The sequence below is a fragment of the Leptonychotes weddellii genome, chromosome 6, assembly GCF_054177405.1.
Source record: "Leptonychotes weddellii isolate Sample4059 chromosome 6, ASM5417740v2, whole genome shotgun sequence".
In the NCBI taxonomy this organism is placed as follows: Eukaryota; Metazoa; Chordata; class Mammalia; order Carnivora; family Phocidae; genus Leptonychotes; species Leptonychotes weddellii.
In genome coordinates this window covers 23754131-23778927 of record NC_138374.1, presented here as the reverse complement: position 1 = coordinate 23778927, position 24797 = coordinate 23754131, and the positions used below count along the sequence as shown (strand labels likewise).

Here is a 24797-nt window from a genome sequence, read left to right as displayed (position 1 = left end):
ATTTTTTTTTTCCTTGCAGACATCTAGTCTTCATAAATTAATGGACGTGGGGTGGGGAAGTAACTAAGTTTGAGTGCCTGGCTCTGTGCAGTTGGTAAGCCAGCCAACCTATTCTAAATGCTTCAAAGTCAATTTTGCTTTGACTTGCTCTAAAACTACTCAATTCCATTTCAATACCCTCCAACTAACTGCACAGAAATCAACAAGGAACAGCGTGTCAACGGTCAGATCTGTCACACATCATAATTCACAACTTGGGAAAGCTTTAATTAAGTCTGACAGAGAAAAGCCAACTGATAGCCACTCTAGTTTTAATTTCCCATTCTTTTTAGTTTGGAGATCCCAAGGTGAGATTAAGATCTTTGGTTCTGGTGTGGTCATATGTAAAAGGTTGCAACAGGTTTGAAATGAAATACTAAGGACTGGGCAGCAAATTTGCCTCCATCAATATGGATTAAGTGTTGAAGGGAAAATCGGTCATCACCAACAACCAGACTTTACAGAACTCTCAGCAAATAAATAACTCGCTGCTGCCACGCAAACACCAAGACGGCGTAAAATCCACCAGGCATCCCTTACAAGCGGTACCTCTTTGTGTCCTGGGATTTACACCCCTCCCCCCAGAGGCCCGCACTTCTCGAGGAAGAGGAGAGCTAGGCTACCATCTCCCCTGGTACCGCGAGGACGACCTCAAAGACAGTAGCGCTGACCCTTCTCCCCGCTTCTGGCCGGACCCCGATGGACCCACTTTCCAGCGGTACCGGAAGGCCGATTCCCTAGAAAGATCTAAGCCTGCATGCGGAGTCTGCTTTCCGCAGTTATTCGGATCCGCCCTCGCCTCCGTCCCTAGTAATGATGGAGCCCCGGCTCTGTACCGGGATAGCCACGCAACCTTTCAGCCCCTTCCCCTAGCTTCGGACCCGCTGCAAGCCCCGCCTTCCTCCCCAGGCCCAGGTCTCCTTCCAAGGGCCCACCTTCTGGATTCCCCGCCGCCCCCCGAAACCAATCCAGAACCCAGACTGTAGGCTGAGCGCCGTCCCATTCCCTCCTTGGCTTCAAGCGCAGTGGCCCGCCCTGGGCCTGAGGACTGGAGGGGGGTGACCGGCCAGCTCCAGAGGGGCCCGGGCCCCCACACTCACCATCCTCCCGCCGAGTCCCTCCTCCTCCTCCTCCTCCTCCTGCCTCCCCGTTACCAGGGGCAACTGCTGCGGCACCGCCCCCGACGTCCCTCGCACGCACAGCAGAGAAGCAAAGCAGCCGTACGGGGCGGGGTCCAGCTCCGCTTTTCCCAAAGTGCGCAAGCGCGCCAAAGTGCCCGCCCACTGCGCGGGCGGGCTGCTGGAGCGACTGGAGCCGGCTGCCGGCTGGTAGAGACCCGGCGAATGGTTAAAGCTCGCCCACGTGGCTGGTGGGCACCGCCCAGCCTGTGATTGGTCGGGAAGGAGCAGGGCAGGGGCGGGGCGAGGGGCGGTTCCCGGGCAGAGGCCGCAGGTTAGTACAGGCCAGGCTTCCAACGCAGGGTACTTCTGTTGGCAGTTGTCTCAGTACATTCTTCCCGGGACCAGGTAAGGGGTCTTGGGAGGAGGCCGCCTACCACACCTTCTTCTAGACCCCACATCCCCGGAGGGAGTTTGGATTTATGTCCTGACTGCCGAGGCAGGGCTGCTGCGGGGGCTGGACTTCCACCTGCTGTAGCCACGTGGCGCGAATAGTGGCCTGGGGCTGCCCAGGGACCGCTCCCTTATTGTCCCCGGCGCTATGAGGCCCAGCTGAGGGGTGGGAGGCGTTATGGGCTGTGCATCTATCTCCACATTTCTGTGTTAGAGTCCAGGTTGGAGGAGTCCCGGTGGTGGGAGGCTGCCTGTTGGAGGGGGGACTGGCCCTGAACACTGAGGTGAGCAGACAGCAGGGGTGAAAGGCGTTTTGGAATGGCCGGGTTTTGCTAAGCAACGTTGGACCGGATGGTGCACTGTCTGCAGCCCCAGAGGAGGCAAAAACGGGCCTGCACTTACAGGCAAGCGAGAGCGAAAGGGATTCTGGGTGGGTTGAGAGGCGCTACCTCCCACCCCGACCCATGCTGAGAACAGGTAGAAGAGTTAATCACATATGCAGCAGGTCCTGTTCTAGACTCTGGAGACGCAGCAGGGGACAACATCTGCCCTCATGGAAATTACATACTTCTTGGTGGAATGCTTTTCACACAAGATTTCATTTCATTCTCACAGCCCTAGAAATTGGTTGTTCTAAGCGATATAGAGTCGGGACTTGAACCCAGTTCTGACTCTGGAGCTAGTGATTATAACACTATTGTGTTGTCTAAGTAGGACGAACAGAACGGCTTATATTTGTGCTTTAAACTCAGAACTTTTTAAGAGTTGGTAAAGTGATGGCACTGATGATAAAACCTGTTTGCAGTCATGTGTGTGCCTCTTACCTCCCTCATTGGGTTCTTGTGAGGATTATGTGAATTATATTTCAAGTACATAAGATATTGCCTGGCACATGGAAAGTGCTACATAGGATTTAGCTGTTATTATTATTTTTAAGATTTTATTATTTGACAGAGAGAGAGAGCACAAGCAGATGGAATAGTAGGCAGAGAGGGAGAAGCATACTCCCCTACTGAACAGGGAGCCTGATGCAGGGCTCGATCCCAGGACCCCGAGATCATGACCTGAGCCGAAGGCAGTTGCTTAACCAACTGAGCCACCCAGGCCCCCAGGATTTAGCTATTATTGCTTCATCTAGGTTTTGGGGCTTTGCCCCTCTTCCTACCAGCAGGCTTTCCAGTCTACTTAACATCACTGGAACGAAGGTGGATTTTCCCTGAATGGTCCTTAGCTATTTATGCATTCAACTAAAGTGTGTTTTTAAAACATCTGCTCACGGCATACCTGCTTCAGATCCTTGGAAAGAAAACTCAGTTCAGAACCTTGATTAAGTAGATGCAAGGTGAATGGCTAGTTCAGAGCATGCACTCCTGCAATCCACTCGTCTCTAGCCTGTTGGTTCTTTTGTGAAAAAGGAAGGGCAGACTTCTCTTTCTGAGTTGTCTGGTGTCTAACATCATGGTTGCCTTGGAGTCACAGGAGTGTACCTGGGCCTGCTTGTGTAATTATTAGTCTCATTGTCCAACTTTCTCTAGGCAGCCTTGGCACCAACCCTTGCCTATCTCAGGTGGTCTTTGTGTTTGATCTTCTTGAGTCTGGCTGCCTTGATCTTCCTGTGATGCAAGTACCAGCGATGATGTTTTGCTTTTCTTCCTACCTGGGGATACAAACAGGGAAATCTTGAGTACTTTCCCCCTTTGCAAGAGGATACCCAGAGGGAGTTTAGAAGCCTGTTCTCTGAGCTCTGATACTGTTTGCCAGAGAAAATCAACTCTTTTTTTTTAAGTAAACTGTATCCCCAACGTGGGGCTTGAACCCAGACCCCAACATCAAGAATCACATGCTCTACCAACTGAGCCAGTCAGGTGCCCCAAAACTCAATTCTCTCTAAGAAGGATGACTTCAGGAGAGGTAATAGGTTGTTTCATTTTTTTTTTTTCTCTTTTCTCTCTCTTTTTTTTTTAAAGATTCCATTCATTTATTTGACAGAGAGAGACACAGCGGGAGAGGGAACACAAGCAGGGGGAATGGGAGAGGGAGAAGCAGGCTTCCCGCTGAGCAGGGAGCCCAATGTGGGGCTCGATCTCAGGACCCTGGGACCGTGACCCGAGCCGAAGGCAGACGTTTAACGACTGAGCCATCCAGGCGCCCCTCTCTTTTCTCTTTTTTCCCCCTTCCTCCCTTCCTTCCTTCCTCTCTCTCTCTCGCTCTCTCTCTCTCTTTTGGCCTGTAATGGATGGAGGACCCATCTAAGTGACCCTGAGCCTTGTGACCTGGGGAGAAGAGGCCCTGGCTATTGTCAGATTGTTGGACAGATGGACAGGACTGGAGCTGTGGTTAGGGCAGAGTTGTGTGTAATGTTCAGCATCCTGGCTCAATCGATGTGAATCTTTCTAAGCATCAGTTTCCTCTTCTCTAAATTGAGATCTTGGATCCCTCACATCTTTGAGCTGTGATATTCTCCAGTTCTCAGAGCAAGGGAATTATTGATCAGTCACCTGTTTGATTTCCAGCTCCCCCCCTTGTTCCCAGTAGTGGAACCATATTCTTCCAGAACTGAGGCCACCCTGGACACGGTAGTGACCTCTTTAGGGAATACTAGATGCGGCTCATGTGGGAAGAGGGAGAATAACTGTTCTAGAGAAAACCTAGAGACCAGATTGAACTCAGTACAGGAGGGGTAGACCATTTGCAGCTTCAGGATCCAAAGCCTGCCCTTACTTCTGTAACCAAGATAGGTTCTAAGTTTGACTTGAAAGAGAGATGTCCTTGATGCCCAGGGAGCCCAAGAGTAAGATGAAATGCATTTCAGGCAGGCAGTAAGTATTTTTAGAGGACCTGCAAGAGCTACAGCACGAACCTTACAATCGGCTGGGGGAGGCCAACTTTATACAAATAACTGTATGTAACAAGAAAGTGATAATTACAAAGCCGAGTGTGTTGCAAATGAGGATAGGATGCTGAGAGTATATGACAGAAGGGTTTGAGTTTGCCCTGAAGGAGTCATGGAACTGTGCCCATTGGGGGGCAGCAGATGTGGGGGGAAATATTTTAGACATAGAATAGAATTTAGATTTCTTTTTGACCATATGTTTTTGCTGCTTTTTTTTTTTTTAGATTTTGTTTATTTATTTGAGAGTGCATGTGCATGTGTGCAAGAGAGAGAGAGAGAGAGAATGAGCAGGGTGGAGGGAGGGGGCCTAACCTGACGTGGAGCTCCATCTCATGACCCAAGCTGAAGGCAGATGTTTAACCAACTGAGCCACCCAGGCGCCCCTGGCCTTATGTTTTATTTAAGACAGGGACTGGGCACGGGCGCCTGGGTGGCTCAGTTGGTTAAGCGACTGCCTTCGGCTCAGGTCATGATCCTGGAGTCCCGGGATCGAGTCCCGCATCGGGCTCCCTGCTCGGCAGGGAGTCTGCTTCTCCCTCTGACCCTCCCCCATCTCGTGCTCTCTCTCTCTCTCTGTCTCATTCTCTCTCTCAAATAAATAAATAAAATCTTTAAAAAAAAAAAAAGACAGGGACTGGGCAACTCATATGCTGACCTTGGTAATGAGGGGAAAGTTTCTTGACTAGTTTAGCAAATGATTATGCTTTCATGGTAGAAGTACTTCCATTATGAAAGGTAGAGAACTTTCCAGTGTTGGGTTGAGGGAGGAAAGAGATGTCTAAGGACAGGTTGTGTGTGTTCGGGGAGGGAAGGAAGCATAGCATGTTTGAGGGCACCAGGGTGGCTCATTCCGTGAAATGTCTGCTTTCAGCTCAGGTCATCATCCCAGGGTCTTAGGATTGAGCCCTGCTTCAGGATCCCTGCTCAATGCGGAGCCGTCTCCCTTTGCCCCTCCCCCTGGCTTGAGCACACATGCACGCTCTCTCTCTCTCAAATAAATAAATAAAATCTTAAAAAAAAAAAAAAAGGCAGCATAGCATGTTCTGTTGAGCTTTCTCCAGCAGAGGGGCTGGAGCCCCAGCTTGGGGCTCTGTAACCCAAGACAGTGTGTGATCTGCCAGCCAGGCCAACAACTCCTTTTAACCCCATGTAGAGTCAGGGAAGGTAAACTCTTGCCTCTCTCCCACTCATGGGTTCAGTTGTGACTGCATGAAATAGCTTTGGTCTTTGAACCAGCCTGTAGGAGGCCGAGTCAGCCTGTCCCCAGAGGACAAAGCCCAGAGCCTTCCCGTGGGCTTTGTGGCCGAGTGAGAGAGGCAGAAGTCTAGCAGTGGACACTCGCTGTCTGGCTTCTGACTTCTTCAGAGGTTGCCGCTCAGTGGTGGCCTCAGGGCCAGGGAAGGGTGCCTGAAAACTCCATGGGAGGCCTCCCCTTCTCTCCTGGCTCAGCATGTCACCTTGCTGAAGTCTCTCCCACCTCAAGAAAAAAATGTAAAAATTGACCATCTCTCCCTTGACTGCATTTGTTGGCTCCTCATGCCTCCTCCGTCTCTGGTGGTTCTTTCTCAACTATTTGGGCTTCCTTTTTGGGGGGGCTGGCCTCTTACATGTGGTTGTTTTCAGGCTATGTCCTCAGCACTTTATTTTTCCCATTCTGTGTGTTCTCACTGGAAAACTTTGTCTTAACCTATCTTGATGCCGCCGACTCATTGTTTTACTTCTAACTCAGATCTCTGTACTTTCTTTTAAGCCTAAATATCCATTTGCTGACAAACTGGACCTCTTACTCAGCATATACTTGAATTCTTGTGCAAGCACTGGGGTGGCAGTGGGGAGGAAAATGGACACAGTCCCTGGGTCCAAGGAGCTTATGACCTAGAGGGGAAGGTAGGCATTCATTAAAATAAAACCACAGAGTGTTAGAACGAACTGGCACAGCTCTGAAGAAAAAGTACAGAGCCAAGAGGGCTTATAGCAGAGCACCTGATCTAGTGGTCGGGGAGAGAGAGGGGCCAGGGGTCCTTCAAAGGATTCCCTGAAGAAAGGTTTAAGCCAAGATCTGAAGGATGAGGAGGTGCTTCCTTGCAAGTAACTCTAGATTGTCCTGGAGAGCAAAAGGCTCCTTACTGAGGGAGAGAGTAGAGCCCTGATGTTACGTGCTGATACATCTGCTTTTCAGGCTGCTGTTTATTCTGAGGTGACTTTGCTGTGGCCTTCTCTTGCAGCTACAGTGGCCCATTCGGCTCTGTTGAGGTGGGAGTCTCAGGTAGAATTCTCCTTTCATTTTACCACTACTTAATATAAAACTTAAAAATTTTTAAAAATTTATTTATTTGTCAGAGAAAGAGAGAGAGAGAGCGCACAAGCAGGGGGAGCAGCAGGCTCCCCGCAGAGCAAGGAGCCCGATGCGGGACTCGATCCCAGGACTCTGGGATCATGACCTGAGCCGAAGGCAGATGCTTAACGACTGAGCCACCCAGGCGCCCCTATAAAACTTTAGGTTTCCTTTCCCTCATACTCAAATATGGGCTTTGTTTGCTCAATTTTGCGAGTGTTTTTGGATTTTGGTGATGGTATAACTCAAGATGACTGATTAAATCTTACTCCAGCTGTGCCTATATATGAAAAATCCTCAGTTAGGGTGACATTTTTCGAGGAAAAAAAAATGACCTAGTAGTAGAAGGTTGAGAGTTAAATTTGAGAATTATTCCTTAAGAAAAGGGAGGCGGGATGAGTAGGTGTTAGTGAAGAGGGGAAGGAACAGTATTCTGGACAGGGAATGGCATTTGTAAAGAACCTGAGACAGGTGGCAGCCTATTGCATTTAAGAAAGGTCCATGGTGGGGCGCCCGGGTGGCTCAGTTGGTTAAGCGACTGCCTTCGGCTCAGGTCATGGTCCTGGAGTCCCTGGATCGAGTCCCACATCGGGCTCCCTGCTCAGCGGGGAGCCTGCTTCTCCCTCTGACCCTCCTCCCTCTCATGCTCTCTGTCTCTCATTCTCTCTGTCTCAAATAAATAAATAAAAAAAAAATCTTTAAAAAAAAAAAAAAAAAGAAAGGTCCATGGTATTTGAAACTCAACACATGGAAAATCCAACTCCCTGTTTTCTCTCTTAAAGCCTATTTTTCTATATTACTTGTCTCTGCACAATTATGGTCCCAGTCAGAAACCCCGGGTATCACCCTAGATACTTGTGATGTGTCAACTTAGCTAGGCCAAACAACCCCCCATATGCTTCCAGTTAGAGTGGGCAAGGAGCGAGAAACAGCTGTTTGTAGTACACACACCTCCCAGTTATTCGATCAAACACGAATTTAGGCACCATGGTGAAGGGATTTTGCAAATGTAATTAAAGTCCTAATTCGTTAGTTTTAGTTAATCTAAGGGGGGATTATCCTGGGTGGCCTGATTTAATCAGATGGAATCCCTTTAAAAGAAGGCTAGGCATCCCCTGGGGTCACAAACTCTGGCCATTGCTGGGCCCTCCCTCCCTCCCCAGGATCATCCCTGGATAACTGCCTGCCCTGCTGGTTTCAGGCTTGCTTAGCCAACTCCCACAATTACGTAAGCCAATTTGCTAATTCCTTGTACTAAATCCATTTTTATATATTTGTCAATATTATGCGAATATATACAAAGGATATATATATCCTATTGATTCTGCATCTGTGCTTGAACCCTGACTAATAGAGTATTCTTCCTATAACCAATCACTACGTAAATCCCAAGATTCTGCTGCTTTAAAAGTTTCTGTCTTTTGGTCCCTCCTCTCTGTTCCTGTGCATCTGGGTTCACATGAGCCCCATCTCTTCTTGCCTGGATTACTGAAATTCCTGTCCAGCTGATCTCTCTGCATCCTCTGAGGTCCTACCACACCGAGTTTATTTTCATGTCATTGCCTAGAGTTTTCTTTCTAAACGACACATCTGATCTTGTCACTCTGCCTAAAATCTTTTAATGGCTTCCCGAAATTCTCAGACAAAAATTCAAAACCCTTAGCTTTTTTTTTTTAAAGATTTTATTTTTTTATTATGTTTTTAAAGATTTATTTATTTGAGAGAGAGTGTGTGTGCATGCACAGGGGCAGGAGAGGGAGCAGAGAGGGAGAGCGAGAATCTCAGGCATACTCCCTGCTGAGCGTGGAGCTGGACATGGGGCTCGATCTCACAACCCTGAGATCATTACCTGAGCTGAAACCAAGAGTCGGACACTTAACCGACTGAGCCATCTAGGTGCCCCTTTACTTGATTTTCTTTGTCTTTATTTTCTGCAGTTTGAAATATAATATAATATGATTAGATGTAGATTAAAAAATTAATTCCAGTATAGTTAGCATATGGTGTTATATTAGTTTCAGGTGTAAAATATAGTGATTCAACACTTCTATACATTTCTCAGTGCTCATCATGGTAAGCGTACTATTAATCCCCTTTACCTGTTTCACCTATCCCCCTGCCCACCTCCCCTCTGGTAACCATCAGTTTGTTCTCTTTAATTGAGTCTGTTTTCTTTTTTTTTTAAGATTTTATTTATTTATTTGAGAGAGAGAGTGGGTGCACAAGCAGGAGGAGGGGCAGAGGGAGAGGGAGAAGCAGACTCACTGCTGAGCAGAGAGCCAGACGCGGAGCTTGATTCCAAGACCCTGGGATCATGACCTGAGCCGAAGGCAGATGCTTAAATAACTGAGCCACCCAGGCGCCCCAAGTCTGGTTTTTTGTTTATCTTTTTTTCTTTGTTCGTTTGTTTTGTTTTTTAAATTTCACATATGGGTGGACTCATATGGTATTTGTCTTTCTCTGACTGACTTGGTTCACTTAGCATTATACTCTCTAGATCTACCTATGTTGTTGCAAATGGCAAGATTTCATTGTACGTATATGCCATATCCTTTTTATCCATTCATCTATCCATGGATACTTGTGCTGCTTCCATATTTTGGCTATTGTAAGTAATGCTGAAGTAAACATAGGGGTGCATATATCTTCTTGAGTTAGTGTTTTCATATTCTTTGGGTAAGTACCCAGTAGTGGAATTACTGGATCATATGGTAATTCTGTTTTTAATTTTTTGAGAAACCTCCATACTGTTTTCCACAGTGGCTGAACCAGTTTGCATTCCCATCTAGGTATAGATTTTTTGGTAGTTATCCTTCTTGGTGTTCTCTGAGCCTTCTGGACTTTGGGTTTGGTGTCTGTCATTAGTTTTATTTTTTTATTTTCTATTTTTTAATTTATTTTTAAGATTTTATTTATTTATTTGACATAGAGAGACACAGTGAGAGAGGGAACACAAGCAGAGGGAGTGTGAGAGGGAGATGCAGGCTTCCCACGGAGCAGGGAGCCCGATGTGGGGCTCGATCCCAGGACCCAGGGATCATGACCTGAGCCGAAGGCAGACGCTTAATGACTGAGCCACCCAGGCTCCCCTTGTCATTAGTTCTAGAAAATTCTCAGTCATTATCGCTTTAAATATTTCTTCTGTTCCCTTCCCTCTTCTTCTTCTGGCATTCCCATTATGTGCATGTTACACCTAATGTAATTGCCCCACGGTTCTTGGGTTTTCTATTCTGTTTTTTTCATTCTTTTTCTTTACTTTTCAGTCTGGGAATTTTCTGTTGACACATATTTAAGCTCATGGAATTTTTTCTTTGGCCATGTCCAGTCTACTGATGAAACCATCAAAGGCATTCTTCATTTCTGTTACAGAAATTGTTTTTAAGACCTTATCTATTTTTTATTTGAGAGAGAGAGAGAGAATGAGCACGAGCAGGGGGAGGGGCAGAGGGAGAGGCACAAGCAGACTCCCCGCCAAGCACAGAGCCCAACATGAAGCTTGATCCCAGGACCCTGAGATCATTACCTGAGCCAAAGTCAGATGCTTAACTGACAGAGCCACCCAGGCGCCCCCAGAATTTTTTTTTTTTAATTTCCAGCATTTCCTTTTGATTCTTTCTTAGAGATTCTGTCTCTCTGCTACATTATCCATCTGTTCTTGCATGTTGTCCACTTTCCCATTGGAGTCCTTAGCATATCGATCATAGTTATTTAAATTCCTGTTCTGATAATTCCAAAATCTCTGCCATCTGGTTCTGACACTTGCGCTCTCTTCAAACTATGTTTTTGCCCAGATGTGTGTACAGTTTTACCTTTATCTGGGGAGATGTTATGTTGTATTTACTGTTTGCTGAAGCTGTAGGTGTCAGAGTTAACATTTTCTTTGGTGTCCTTGTTTTTGGCTCTCCTGTTGTCTTTGGGTCTAGAGACTTCTTAATAAGGTCTGAAACATGCAATTCTTTCTGTTGTTGTTCAGTTCTCCCTGTTACCACGTAGGAGCAATGTACCACCTGCAGTGGTCAAGTGTGAGGGAGGAGAGAGTGTTCTATAGTCCTGTGATTAGTTCTCAGTCTCTGAGTGAGCCTGTGCCCCTGGACCTTCAAAAGTGCTTCTCAGGCTCTTCTCATCCATTTCAAATGAGATAGGAAGGTTGGAAAGGGCTGGAGTTGGGTATTTACCTTTCCCCAAGTCATTTAGGTTCTAGTAAAACCCAAAATGGTTAGGCTGTGGTAAAACAGGCTCTTTTGAGGGTGGGTCTTGTTAGGAAGAACAGAGGGCTCTGAGTGTACTTCAAAATGACTACTTTTCCCATCTCCCTGTTAGAAGTACTAGGGGAGGGCGCCTGGGTGGCTCAGTGGGTTAAGCGACTGCCTTCGGCTCAGGTCATGATCCTGGAGTCCCGGGATCGAGTCCTGCATCGGGCTCCCTGCTCAGCAGGGAGTCTGTTTCTCCTTCTGACCCTCCTCCCTCTCATGCTCTCTGTCTCTCATTCTCCCTCTCTCGCAAATAAATAAAATCTTAAAAAAAAAAAAAAAAAAAAGAAGTACTAGGGGATTTTTCTCTCATCTTCACCCTGAGAGCCTGGTGGCCTCTTGAAGGTGAACTCAAAAGTGCGCCCCCACACTCAAGGTTGAATCCCCTTGGAATATTTAATTTGCAAGCTTGTTCACACTGAGCTTCCAGCAATTGTCAATTATAGTTTAAGTTTTCCAATGGTACTTGCCCAGTGGAGAGCTTCTTTTCCCAGTAAGCTGTCATTCTCTGTACTTGTCTGTCTCTCCAGGCTTGGGGGCTGTGGTTTGCCTGTGACCTCAGTTCACTGATGGGTCTAAGAAGAGTTGTTGATTTTAATTTGTTCAGCTTTTTTTCTTGTTGTAAGGATAGAAATGACAGTTTTCAAGCTCCTTACATGTCCGGCCTGCCTTAGTTTTTCAAGACATGGATTCCAGAACCCAGTTAGAGGCAAGAGTTCTCAAGTCAGGTAGAATTAAAATCCTGGCTTTGTCACTGGCTAATGCTTCTGTGACTTGGTAAAGTTATTTATCTGTGCCTTGGTTTTCTCATCCATAAAATGGGGTTAAAGGGTATTTATTTTATAGCATTGATGCAAAGATGAATTCAGAAAATGCACGTCCAGCCCCAAGCAAAATGTATAGCATAGAATCAAAGCTCAGTAAGTGTTAGCTATGATCATCATTATCATTACCATGCACCCTGTGTGCGGTCAATGCTGGCTCTTCTTTTTTTTGGCCTGGGACACCTCTCCTCTATCTATCTAACTTCTACCCACCCTTCAAAACATTGTTTATTTTTTGTTTTCACAAAGCATGTTCAGAATCCCTCATCCATTTTAGATAAGGGGACTGTATAATTTATCATCCAAATCAGGACACTTTTGAGAGTGGAAGGGGGTGCTGTTAATAATTACCCCAGGACAGCAGTCCCAGGAAAACTGGGAGATCTGGTCATCTCACTTTTAGATGCCTCTTCTCTGGTTTTCCACTGCCTCCAGTGTATGTCCACATCATTGTTCACACCGCTGTCCTTGTTGCTGTACTTGTCTTTTACCCCCCATTCTGTAACTCCTTGAGGGCAGGCATGGTGCCTCACTCACAGCCATGGCCTGGGATCTCTCACAGGGCCGCATGCACCGTGAACATGCACACGCATGTGTGCACATTCACGCGCACACACACACACACACACCGAAATGATGAGTGTGATCATGCCTTGTTCATTTCCACCTTTCTCTGTAATTGTTTCTACCTCAGATGTGATCCATGCCTTCTGCCTCCTTCAGATAAATCTATCTTCTACGGCTCACATTCCATCTCTTCTGGGAAGCCCCCTTTTCTTACTGTGCTCCCCCATCTCTGCTTTCTCTCAACTCCTGTACTTACTGTTGCTGTATCTATTCTCTTCTGTTCCACGGGTGGGCTCTTCTTCCCCAGTTATACTCAGCTCCCCAAGGACAGGCACTGTGTTGTCCCTTTTTCCGGGTCTCCCACAGCATGATCAAGCACAGGGCTGGCTGCCAACAGTCACTCGGGAAACCCATGTTGGTGTCTGGCTGCTCAGTCCGCTGCCCATTCCCTGGGGCCTTCCCAAGCCTGGTCAGATGATGCTAGCGCCTGCTGAAAGCAAGCATCCTACAACCACGAGGGGTGCTCAGGGCCTCAGGGCAGACTTTGGTTTGGGGGACCATCCTCATTTTCCCTCCATTCCTTAAGTCCACAGCTCTGTGTGGGAGCAAGATGGAGGCTGATCTGTCTGGCTTTAACATCGATGCCCCCCGTTGGGACCAGTGCACCTTCCTGGGGCGGGTGAAACACTTCTTCAATATCACAGACCCGCGCACCGTCCTGGTCCCAGAGCGGGAGCTGGACTGGGCCAAGGTGATGGTGGAGAAGAGCAGGTGAGCAGTGAGGGGAAGGGACTGGAGGCGGTGGGGCCACACGGGTGGGTTCCCTGGGGAGGAGGTGGGAACTGAATGTGGGGAATGGGCAGGAAGGAGCAGGATGACTTGGAGCGAGGGGCCTGGGACGTAACTCTCTCTGTTGTCCTGGGGTGGCAGAATGGGGGTCGTGCCCCCGGGCACCCAAGTGAAGCAGCTGCTGTACGCCAAGAAGCTGTATGACTCAGCCTTCCACCCTGACACCGGGGAGAAGATGAACATCATTGGGCGGATGTCCTTCCAGGTCCCCGGCGGCATGATCATCACGGGCTTCATGCTCCAGTTCTACAGGTAGAGCTTGGGGGAAGGCAGCGGGCAGTGTGGCCGCTTAGGTCTGCCAGGCACGGAGCCCTATGGTGATGTGGTAATAGCCATCTTTATTGACCCCTTACCCAATACCAGGCACTGTGCTAAATTCTTTGCATGGATTTAATCTCCTCATCAACCCTACAGAGGTACTATTGTCATCTCCATTTTATAGGTGAAGAACTGAGGTTCTAGAGATGTTACGTAACCTGCCTAGGTTCACACAGCCAGGAAATACGGGTGCCTGGATGTTAACTGAGGCAGTTGTCTCCAGAACTCTCAATGAATAAGCCATCCTAATTCCTTCTTTAGAAAGCACTTATTCAACAATGAAATTTTTGTGTATTTTTATTTTTAAATCTATTTTATTTATTTATTTTTGGCAGAGAGAGAGAGTACGTGAGCGGGGGGGGGGGAGAGGGTGTGGCAGCGGGGAGGGGCAGAGGGAGAGGGAGAGAGAAAATCCGAAGCAGGCTTCACACCCAGCGCAGAGCCCAATCTGGGGGCTCGATCTCACGACCCTGAGATCCTGAGCTGAGCCAAAATCAAGAGTCAGACACTTAACCGACTGAGCCGGTCAGGTGCCCCTAATGTGTTTTTATTATGTAACGTCCTAGTAAAAAATATAGGAAGATGACCTCCCACCCCACCCCACCCCCTAGCTACCCCTAAAATAGAAAGACCCTTTCAGCCTAGCAGGGAGAGAATAAACTTTCTCTTTAGCTGCTGGATATTTTACTCTTCCTCCTTCCTCTCTTCCCTCTGCTCCCCTCCCCCATGCATCCATTTGTCCAGTTATTGAGCCAGGCCTTGGGCCAGGTGTTGGGAATATAAAGACTAAGCCCCTCCCCTCAAGGAACTTCCAGTTTTGTTGAGCAGACTAACCAGTAAGCAGTTGTAGTCCAGCTTGCTAAGTGGTAGGTCAGAGGGAAAGTATGGGGTTGTGAGAGCAGGGAGCAGAGAATGACTCACAGTTCCAGGAAGGGCAGGGGAAGGGTTAGGAAGGTTCCAAAGAAGAAGTGACCTCTCAACAGAGCAGGATTTAGCCATGTATGGAGGGTGTGGGTGTGTAGATATTCCAGGCAGAGTGACCGGCCTGTGCAAAATCCCTGGTGCATGAAACAGCATGGGAACAGTTTGGGGAACATCAGTCCGTCTGGTTTGACTGGTGTGCCCAAGCCCTCCCTCCATTGGACTCTTCTCTGCCTCTCCTGGCCTCCCTTATGGTAGGACGATGCCAGCGGTGATCTTCTGGCAGTGGGTGAACCAGTCCTTCAACGCCTTAGTCAACTATACGAATAGGAATGCAGCTTCCCCCACGTCTGTCAGGTAGGAGACTTGAACCCCAGGCTGTCCATGTGGCTCTGAAGCAGGTGGCTGTCCTCTTGCCTCCAGGGGAATCGCCCTTCTAAAGCGTTCTTGGGCTGTCTTCTCCGGGTGAGACTTGTATGGCGCTGGTGACCAAGTCCCCCTTTTTAGGGTTTGCAAGTATTTTCTGAGGCTGACTAGGACAATATCGTCCTAGACCAATGGAAAGTTTATTCATTCATTCGTTCTCAAGTATTTCTTCTTTTTTTTTTTTAAGATTTTATTTATTTATTTATTTATTTATTTGAGAGCGATTGAACGTGCATAAGCAGGGTGGCGGGGAGCAGAGGCAGAGGGAGAAGCAGGTTCCCTGCTGAGCAGAGATCCTGATGCAGGGCTCAATCCCAGGACCCCGAGATCATGACCTGAACCGAAGGCAGACGCTTAACTGACTGAGCCACCCAGGCGCCCCTCAGCTGTTTCCTGAGTAGGTATTAAGAGTCAGGCATGGTTCTAGGGTCCTTGTCCTTGTGGAATTTAAGGTATTTTAAGCAAACAAGCACCGTAATCTTAGGTTGCGACTGCTACCCTTAAGGAAACAAACAGGTGACAAGATAGCAAACAGCAGAGGGGCATCTGTGTGGATGGGCTGGTTGGGGAAGTCTTTTTCTGTGGAGCCCACCTTTCGGCTGGTTTCTGAAGGGTAAGGATTTCGCCTACGGAAGAATTCCCCGGATAGGGAGCAGCAACAGGCCAAGGTTCTGATGCAGAAAAGAGTTTGGTGTGTTTAAAGTACTGAAAGGAGGTCGAGGGGGCTGGAGCATTGTGTGTGTGTTTAGGAGGGGGAATGTCACAAGATGAGACAGGTGAAGTTTCAGGCATGAAGCCTCATTAAAGCCTCATTTCCAGACTTTCTCAATGAAGCCATGGTCTTGCCCTCAGCCGGCAGGGCTCCCCACTCCCAAGCGTGTCTCTCCTCCACTAGGCAGATGGCCCTTTCCTACATCACAGCCACAACCACTGCGGTGGCCACTGCTGTGGGCATGAACATGTTGACGAAGGTACTGTCTGGGGCTGCTGTGGGTGTGGTGGCCACTAGGGGGCAGCAAAGTCCTAGGGAAAACATCCCCTGGGCCTGGCGTTGCCCTTGTTTGGGTGAGTTGGGTATGGCCAGGGCCCAGACCACGAGGGGGAAATGGAGCAGACCTATCCCCACGTTAGTCTTTCTCGGGTCTTTGAGGGAATTTGGGTTCTTAGACCAAGTGTCTGGATACGTGGCAGTAGCGAGATCTGATTTCTTATTTTGTAGTCCTTAAGCCCCCTCCCCTCCCATCTTCCAGTGAGCCCTATTGTTCCCTTCCCCCAACAGAGAGCTCCACCCCTGGTGGGCCGCTGGGTGCCCTTTGCCGCTGTGGCGGCTGCTAACTGTGTCAACATCCCAATGATGCGACAGCAGTGAGTATGGGGGTCCCTTTTCTTCCCTATAGACAAGGTTAGTGGGTCAAGCGCAGGAAACCAAGACAGTGGGTGGCTTTTAGGGACTGAGGTGGGTGTGGGGAGGGCTGCTGGGCTACAGCTCTGAAGGGTCCCAAAGGATAGGCTGCTCCAAGGGTGCTGGCCGCAGGAGTGGCAGGTGACTTAAGTTTAATCTGTGATGAGTGTTGTGGGAGGCATTGTTTGGATGGTGTGGGATGGCAGGGAGTAGGGTGGACCTTTGAAGGTTTATATGAGATCATGTCCTTTCAACTGCAACTGTATTTAAGTTGTGAACTCTGCCTACTTCCAAAGCCCTGGGGATGGCTTACAGAATGAAATGTAGCAGAGCAAGGTGTCCAAAGATAGAACAGAGCCAAGAAGCTTTGAAAGAAGCCAGAGGAGTAGATAGATGTTTTCCAGGCACCCGGCTCTAAGCTTCGCAGCAGGAAAGGTAAAAGGAGAAACCCGTGTGTCTTGCAATTCCTGTTTTTTGGCTAGAGAAAGCATAGCTGTTCCCCTGTTGTCAAACCTAATGATGTAGCATACCTCACGCTCTCCCGATAGCGCCTGGGAGGTATCACGTGCTGCCTAAGTGTTCACTCTTACTGCTCCTGTCATCCTCATCGCCTTCATCACCGTCACCAGATATCCAAGCCACAACTTCTTGGGACTGCTAGCAAATGGGAACTTGTCACAACAGCCCTTGCAGAAAGAGCACACCACCAGAATAGTCATGCATACACATTGTTCCTCTCCTCTTTCTGTCCCCCATCCAGGTGCTCCTTCCCGACAAATGAAGGAGACCTAGCCACCTACCTGGTCTGGGGTTGAGTGCTGTCAGGCGTGGACCAAACACTTTGCAGGCATTGTCCCCTTTAATCCTCACCAATCCTATGAAGTGGGTGCCATGATTAGCCTCATTTTGCAGATGAGGATAACTGAGTCTTTAGAAGGATCAGGGAATTTGCTCAAGTTCAGAAACTTACTTTGCCATTTCAGGATTTACCCTAGGCAGTCTGAGCCCAGGCCTAGCTCTCTTAGCCATGGCCCTAGATCACTTCTGAGATACCACTCACTGGAATGCACAAGGAAGATCAAAGGGCCAGGCTGCAGGAGCTGGCTTCCTAGAGCTTGAGTGCGCTGACCTTGGTCCCCTGGTGTGTCCCATCGTTGGCGGGCTTCCAGCACCCCTTTCCCAAGTCCAGCAACTCCTGTCTATGTTTAGGGAACTCATCCAGGGCATCTGCGTGAAGGACAGGAATCACAATGAGATCGGTCATTCCCGGGTGAGCAGAGGCATCCCTTTGGGGTGGGAGGAGGGAATTCTGTCTTATACCCTGCCCTGTTCTTAGTAGTCAGAGCAGGCCCGGGTTCTGTTATAGGATCCCCCTGATTCCATTCTCATTCCCCTTGATTTCCCTACATTTCTTGTTCAGAACAGGCTTGTCATGTCTTTTCTCCATCATTTCTGGTCCTGAAGCCATAAAAGTCTAGCTAGGTGAGAGAGGGTTGGGCGGGGACACAGCCCCTGGTGGATCCATCCCTTCCCCTTTACCAGCTCAGACTTGACCCTGACCCTTGACCCCGCCCTCTGGTGCAGCCCATGGATACTGGATAAGGTCATTCCTGACAACTTACTCTTTTCTGCCCTCAGAGAGCTGCAGCCGTAGGCATCACCCAAGTGGTTATTTCTCGGATCACCATGGCAGCCCCTGGCATGAGTAAGATAGAGAAGCCCTCCCGTCCTGGGGGACCCTGGAACACGTCCTGGAGGCCTCAGCCACATTTAGCTTTTGCGGGGGGCGGGGGGGGCAGCCTCTACAGCCAAGCTGCTCAAACTGGCTTTTCCCACCACAATAAAAAAATGATAATTCTGTGATGTGATAGAGATTGTAGCTAATGCTACAGTGGTAATCAGATTACAATGTATAAATGTATCAACCCCACATGTTGTATATCTTATATCTACATAGTGCTAAACGCAGAAACACACGAGAGAACCACACTGTAGTTCTGGGAACATCAGTTAATTAAGTTCTTTGCATTCCACAAATATTCCTTAAGTACCTTCAGTGTGCTGGACATGGTGCAGGGTGCCAGGAAGACAGTGGTAAAGAAAATAAATCCCCTGCCCTGGTTTTGCTCCTAGCAGGGGTATGTTACAGAGTAGGATACGAGACTTGTTTGCATGAGCCTTCAAAGATTTGGATTTTGAGAAGGATGCTTTGCGCCTGTGGTACATGTCCTATTATAGGTGTGCAGGTGGAAAAGTCTGGGAAGCACCCTTCTGCTAGGACTTGGGGGACAGGTGGGGGGTGGCCATGCCTACATAGTCTTCCATTCCAAAAGTATTTTCTGGAACTTCAGGGGAGGTGGGTCCCTGATCGGATTTTGGAGAGTGGTCTTCGGAAGAGTCTGACAGCCCTCCTCCCTGCTTCTCCCTGGTCTCTTCCAGTCTTGCTGCCAGTCATCATGGAAAGGCTGGAGAAGCTGCATTTCATGAAGGTGAGTGAGGTCCTCTTTTGCATCTTCCTTGCCCAGAGCCCCCCAGCCATACCTACACTTCAGAGCTCCTGATCCTCATCCTTCCCTCTAGCTACTGGCCTTTGTCTCGCTCAAGTAGGGCCCGTGCCAGTTCCCCCCAGCTGCCCGCTTTAGATGCCATGGCCGCTTGCTTGGCCTCGTCTGCAGAGAGCAAGAGGGGCCCCCTCCTCCTCTCCTTCACGGCTCAGAGTTTTGTGCCTGTGGGTGTCTAACTGGCCGATCAGGGGTAGGGCCGGCGTGGGATTCGCGTTAAGATCTCTAAGTCTCATGTGGGTCTTTCCTTCGATTTTGTGCAGAAAGTCAAGGTCCTGCACGCCCCATTGCAAGTTCTGCTGTGTGGCTGCTTGTGAGTAACGTGTTTTCTTGGTTGGGTTCTGTGGTAGCTGGGGCCCCTAAGACCCATCTTCTTGTGTTGCCCGTGTTGGAGAACATGAACTCTTTTCCCTGACTTCCATAGTGCCTGAGCTCAGAACGACCCTGGGCCATCTGGAGAGTTCTCACCCCATCTTTGTTGAGGGCATCAGGCTGGGTAGGCACTGTGCACACATCCGCATGGAGAGCGGAGTGCTTGGGTGCCCTCCTGTCCCGGCGTGTCCTTTGACCTTCAGACTAGAGAAGAGACAAAAACCACTATACAGCCCCACCACAAAAAAGACATGATCATTCTAGGGGCTCCCGGCTGGCTCAGTTGGTAGGGCAGGCGACTCTTGATCTCAGGGTTATGAGTTCGAGCCCCATGTTGGGTGTAGAGATTACTTAAAAATAAAGAATTAAAAAAACCCAGTAACAATGAAGAAAGAAATGATAATTCTGTGACAGTGACAGAGGTGTTAGCCGATGGCCCGGTAGTCCCACTGCAGTGTATCACTCTATCAGATCCGCAGGCTATACACCTAACCTGTACACGATGCTGTGCATCCTCTGTATCTCAATATAAATAAACTAAGTATATAAACATGCTGAGACATAAAAAACATGAGGGGACAGCCTGGGGCTGTCAAGCGTCCCACCCTTGCACAAAAGGAAAACACCACAAGTCACGGCAGCATGCTCTGGTGCCCGCCACCGACTGGCCACGTCCTAGCATCAGTCACACTTCGCGAGGCCACGGGGCTAATGACAGCAGTAACCACCAACACGTGTGGAGTGTGTCCTGTGTGTCCCCACTGTGCTCATGCTGCCCATCTATCATTTCACTTAAGCCCCTCAGCCCTGGAGGTCTAGGTCCTGTCATAATCTCCTTCTGCGCACAAGGAACCTGAGGCTTAGTGTGATGAGGAGACTTGCCCAAGGCTCTGTAGCTCGTAATTGCTGGAGTTGAGGTCAGTGCCCTAGCAGTCTCACCCGCCACGCTGCCTTCTGCCAACTGAGTCACCACTGCGTGAGAGGTTCCCCCGGGCTGAGCGCCATCCCCGGGCCACTTCCTCTGAGCCTCGCGGCAGCCCTGCACACTAAGCACTCTTGTCCCTCTGCTGGCTCAGGGCTCACTCGCCCGCGATCACACAGCGAGTGAGTAGCCGAGCTGGGATCCGAAGCCTGGTCTGTCACATTCCCATGTGCTGTAAGAGAGGGCCCTGGCCCCGAAGCATCCGAGGACCTTAGAAATGCTCTCAAGCCCTTCCCCAAGCCTCCTGCCTCAGCGTCGCTTTTTAACGAGCTCATTGAGCTGCTAGTGTTTGCAGTGAGGTTGGAGAAGCTGCCCTGTTCTGTTGTCTCCCAGCCCAGGGTCCGCGGGGGCTGGACCTTGGCTTTCATACCCCTTACTGCTTGGTGCTTGTGCTCTTTAGGCTGCTACTTGCACACCCGGTGCCTTTGTTACCTTCACCTACTTGAAGGACAGGGATGGGGGTGAGGGACGGGAGGTGGAGGGGGGCCGATTTCATGCCATGCCAGAATGAATATCCTGTACTGAGAGACCAGGCGGGGAGTTGCAGGGAAGGGAGCCATGGGGCAGCGGGGAAGGCAGGATAGTGAATGGGCATCTCCCTACTTCCTTTGGGGGGCTCAGAGGCGGGTGTGAGCAGGCCTGTGGGGAGATGCCCCTCACGCTTTGTTTCTCCTTTCTTCCAGCCTCATCTTCATGGTACCAGTGGCTTGTGGGCTCTTCCCACAGAAATGGTAAGAGTTCTTTGTGCCTCACTTTACCAAATGCCCTGTCCCTGCTCTCCCTGACCTGCCCGCTTTCCTGAAGGAGACAAGGAGGGGCAGGAAGGGCAGCATTTGTCCAAGGACAAGTACCTATCAGCCTAAACTCTGGGCCTCTTAACCCTGGGTGAATGGTAAACCAAAACAGATCTCTGAGGGGCGGAGGGATGAGTTGCTCCCTCCCAGTGGAGTAAGGGCTGCCCTGGAGAGAAGTGGGGGAGCAACAAGAGACTTTCTGTCCCTGCTGCTTAGGTTATTAGGTACATCCTCCCTCACTGGATCTGGTCCTTGAAATTGAACAGAGGGATAGGTACTTATTCTGGCTTGTGTTTGCTTGGGGATGGATGACTTGGACCTCTCTACTTCCCTTGTATGCCCTGGCAGAGAACGGGTATGCGAAGCGATGATGGAAAAGGGAAACAAAGCATCAGACTGGGGGAGGGGAGAGGACGAGCTCCAGGAGACTAGGTGCAGCTTGGATGTACACCAAGAAGATGCCAGGTTCCGCTGCCTTCGTACTTGTATTTCAGTGTCATCTGCAGACATCTCCTGTGTTCCAAGCACTGTGCTTATAATCTTACAGAGAAGATGGAAGTTTAGCACCAGGGAGAATGAAGTTAGACCTGAGTAGAAGTAAAAACAACACATTATGTTGTACAGAGGCCATTTGTTCTGATGGAAAAATCAGGAAGGGCTTCTTGGAGGTGGCATTTGAGTTGGATTTTCTCTGATGGTACTTTGCTGCTTGTCCATTTGACAGGCTCATAATCCCCTTATTTTCTCTTCTCAGTGAACTGTCAGTTTCTTATCTGGAACCAGAACTCCAAGACACCATCAAGGCCAAGTATGGAGAACTTGTGCCTTATGTCTACTTCAATAAGGGCCTCTAAATGCCCCATCCCAGCAAGGACTGGTCTGTACTCATATTCACCAGCCCTTCCTTAGCTGCCTTGTACACCTGTGCCCTCATTTCTCTGCCAACAGGGCCTAAAGGTCAGGGTGGATTTGGGGGGTGGGGAGCCTCATGTTTTCACCCAGGCATGGCTTATTGGACTCCAGGGGATAAAAGTGAGCAAGGGGAGCAAAGACCAAGTCTTTTATCTGCCCCCTGCCCCACCACTATCCCCTGGAGATCAGGAGCTGAGACTTCCTGAGGGAGAAGTTGCTGGAACCTGGGGGAGATAATCAAGCAAAACATTTGGAAAAATTAGGAAATCTTTGGGATTCTAATTCTGGCCAGGCCTGGGGAAGAGCCCCTGGGACAAAGGAAAGCTCCCAGCCCTGTTTCTTCTTCCCTTCCTCCTCATCTTGTCTCACGCTACAGAACGTTTTGCCCCTACAATTCTAGCTAACTCAGGAAGGGAGAGGGAAGAAGTCTGTTGTCACCTTGGGGCTCTTCTCCATTCTTCCCCATACTCCTCCCCAGTGCCCCCTTATCAGAAAGCGTCTTTGGGAGTGCTGCTAAACTTGGGTTGATCAAGCACCCAGGAGTTCTTAGTGCTAAAAAAAAGGCCACTGCATGAGGCAACAAGGTTTCATGGTGCTCTAAGTCCTGTGACACAGACTTTGTTCTCCTGTGCTAAAATCATGTCTGATTTTACATCTCTGTGTTTAAAAGATAAATCCACTAGGGCACCTGGGTGGCTCAGTCGTTAAGCGTCTGCCTTTGGCTCAGGTCATGATCCCGGGGTCCTGGGATCGAGTCCCGCATCGGGCTCCCTGCTCGGCAGGAGGCCTGCTTCTCCCTCTCCCACTCCCCCTGCTTGTGTTCCTGCTCTCGCTGTCTCTCTCTCTGTCGAATAAATAAATAAAATCTTTTAAAAAATAAATAAATAAAAATAAAAGATAAATCCACTAACTGTGAGTAAAAATTATATATGTACGTATTAACAACACATTTTAATGGGTATATTTTCCTAGCTGCCTCCCTTCCTCAGCCCATTGGGTTAAACACCAAAGACTGGTACGTACTGAATAGGAAAGGGGAGTTTTATTTGGATACCTCTGAGAATTAATCAATCAGGACCAAAGAGCCTTAAAGGACACACAGCAAAGTACAGCCATTTGCCCTTCCCATCTTGGCTGCTCTAGGTGATTTTTCAGGCTTGGGTCGGGTGGGCATGGAAGGAGACCATTGCGGCTTACCTGGGATCAATGTTTGTGTTGAGTTCTGTCTAGTAGAATTTACTGACTATTCAAAGGATACCACTGTGAATCAAATAAATTTCTTGAAAGAGCACAATGAACTATCTGCAGACTGAGTTAATAAAGCCTGGATGAAAAGCAGGATCTGGTCTTACTTTGGCCTTGGTATGGAAGAGGTTACCACAACGATAACGGGAACCTGTTTGATGCCTGGAGGCCATTGTTGATTTCCCTTACTACAGAGGAAAAATCCACCTGTCTTTACTGGACACTCCAGAATGGGAACTGTGTTGTTTTAGAGCAGGAGTTGACAAACCATGGCTCAAGGGTCCCAATCCACCTGCTACCCATTTTTGTGTGCCTGGGAACTAAGAATGTTTTATATTCTTAAAGGATAAAAAAGAAGAAAAAAAACAAAAACAAGAATGTGTGACGGAGACTTCCATGTATGTGGCATGCAAAACAAAATATTTGCTCTATTCCCCTACTCTGGAGCAGTGGTTTTTAGAACATGTGTCAGAGTCACATGGATGGGTTGTTAAAACACAGTTGTGGGTCTAGTTATGTCTCCTGAGGCAAGGGAAACAAAAGCAAAAATAAACTATTGGTACTACATCAAAATAAAAAGCTTCTGCACAGCCAAAGAAACAACAAAACTAAAAGACAATTACTTAGTGAGAGAAGATATTTGCAGATGACATCTAATAAAGGGTTAGTATCCAAAATACATAAAGAACTTATTACAACTTAACACACAAAAAAGCAAACAATCCAATTTAAAAATGAACAGAAAAGGGGTACTGGCTGGTTCTGTTGGTAGAGCATGTGGCTCTTTATCTTGGGGTCGTGAGTTCGAGCCCCACATTGGGTATGGAGATTAACAAAAAATAAAATTTTAAAAAATGGGCAGAAACATGAACAGACATTTCTCCAGAGAAGACATACAGATGGCCAACACACACATGAAAAGATGCCCAACATCCTTTATCATTAAGGAAATGCAAATCAAAACCACAATGAGATAATACCTCAAACCTGTTAGAATGGCTAAAAATCAAAAATAGGAGAAAAACGTGTTGGCGAGGATGTGGAGAAAAAGGAACTCTCTTGCACTGTTGCTGGGAATGAAGTCAGAGAAAGAGAAATACCATATAATTTCACTCATGTGGAATTGAAGAACCAAAATCAACAAAACAAAAAAAGAGACAAACCAAAAAAACCCCCAGATTCTTAACTATAGAAAACAAACTGATGGTTACCAGAGGGGTGGTGGGTGGGAGGATGGGTGAAATAGGTAAAGGGGATTAAGAGTACACTTAGGATGAGCACTGAGTAATGTATAGAATTATTGAATCACTGTGTTGTGTACCTGAAACTAAGAACACTGTATGTTAACTACACTGGAATTAAAAAACAAAAACAGATTGTGGGGCCCCATCCTCAGAATTTCTTATTATGTATGTCGGGTGGAGCCTGAGAATGTGCATTTCTCGTAATTGTCCAGTGATGTGGTTTCTGTTGGTCTGGGGAGCACACTTCAAAGACCACTGCTCTAAAGGAAAAGGGCCTCTTCCTTGAGGGCAA

The 24797-nt window shown here is 48.4% G+C and overlaps 2 protein-coding genes across 7 annotated transcripts in view; one reads left to right on the top strand and one right to left on the bottom strand.

The window, feature by feature from the left end:
- Window positions 1–1494, bottom strand: part of ARL3 (ARF like GTPase 3) — a 36049-nt gene extending 34555 nt beyond the window's left edge. The window contains exon 1 of the mRNA XM_006731061.3: window positions 1140–1494. Within this exon, the coding sequence (XP_006731124.1) occupies window positions 1140–1142 (3 nt within the window). The 5' untranslated portion in view covers window positions 1143–1494. The remainder of the gene's footprint in view (window positions 1–1139) is intronic.
- Window positions 1450–23268, top strand: SFXN2 (sideroflexin 2). Of its 6 annotated transcripts, none has more exons than XM_081822862.1 (12): window positions 1450–1565; window positions 13066–13250; window positions 13410–13580; window positions 14826–14924; window positions 15889–15964; window positions 16273–16358; window positions 17605–17665; window positions 18034–18100; window positions 18835–18884; window positions 19220–19269; window positions 20178–20245; window positions 20994–21012. In XM_081822862.1, the coding sequence occupies exons 2-11, from the start codon at window positions 13090–13092 to the stop codon at window positions 20242–20244; spliced, it is 888 nt and encodes a 295-aa protein (XP_081678988.1). In that variant the 5' UTR covers window positions 1450–1565; window positions 13066–13089; the 3' UTR covers window position 20245; window positions 20994–21012. The 6 variants fall into 6 exon arrangements, with proteins under 6 accessions (XP_081678988.1, XP_081678991.1, XP_081678990.1 ...); XM_006731060.3 differs by lacking the exon at window positions 20178–20245 and adding an exon at window positions 21859–23268 and having other exon boundaries at window positions 1452–1565; window positions 20994–21041; XM_031025660.2 differs by lacking the exon at window positions 20178–20245 and adding an exon at window positions 21859–23268 and having other exon boundaries at window positions 1473–1491; window positions 20994–21041.
- Window positions 23269–24797: the final 1529 nt, after the last annotated feature.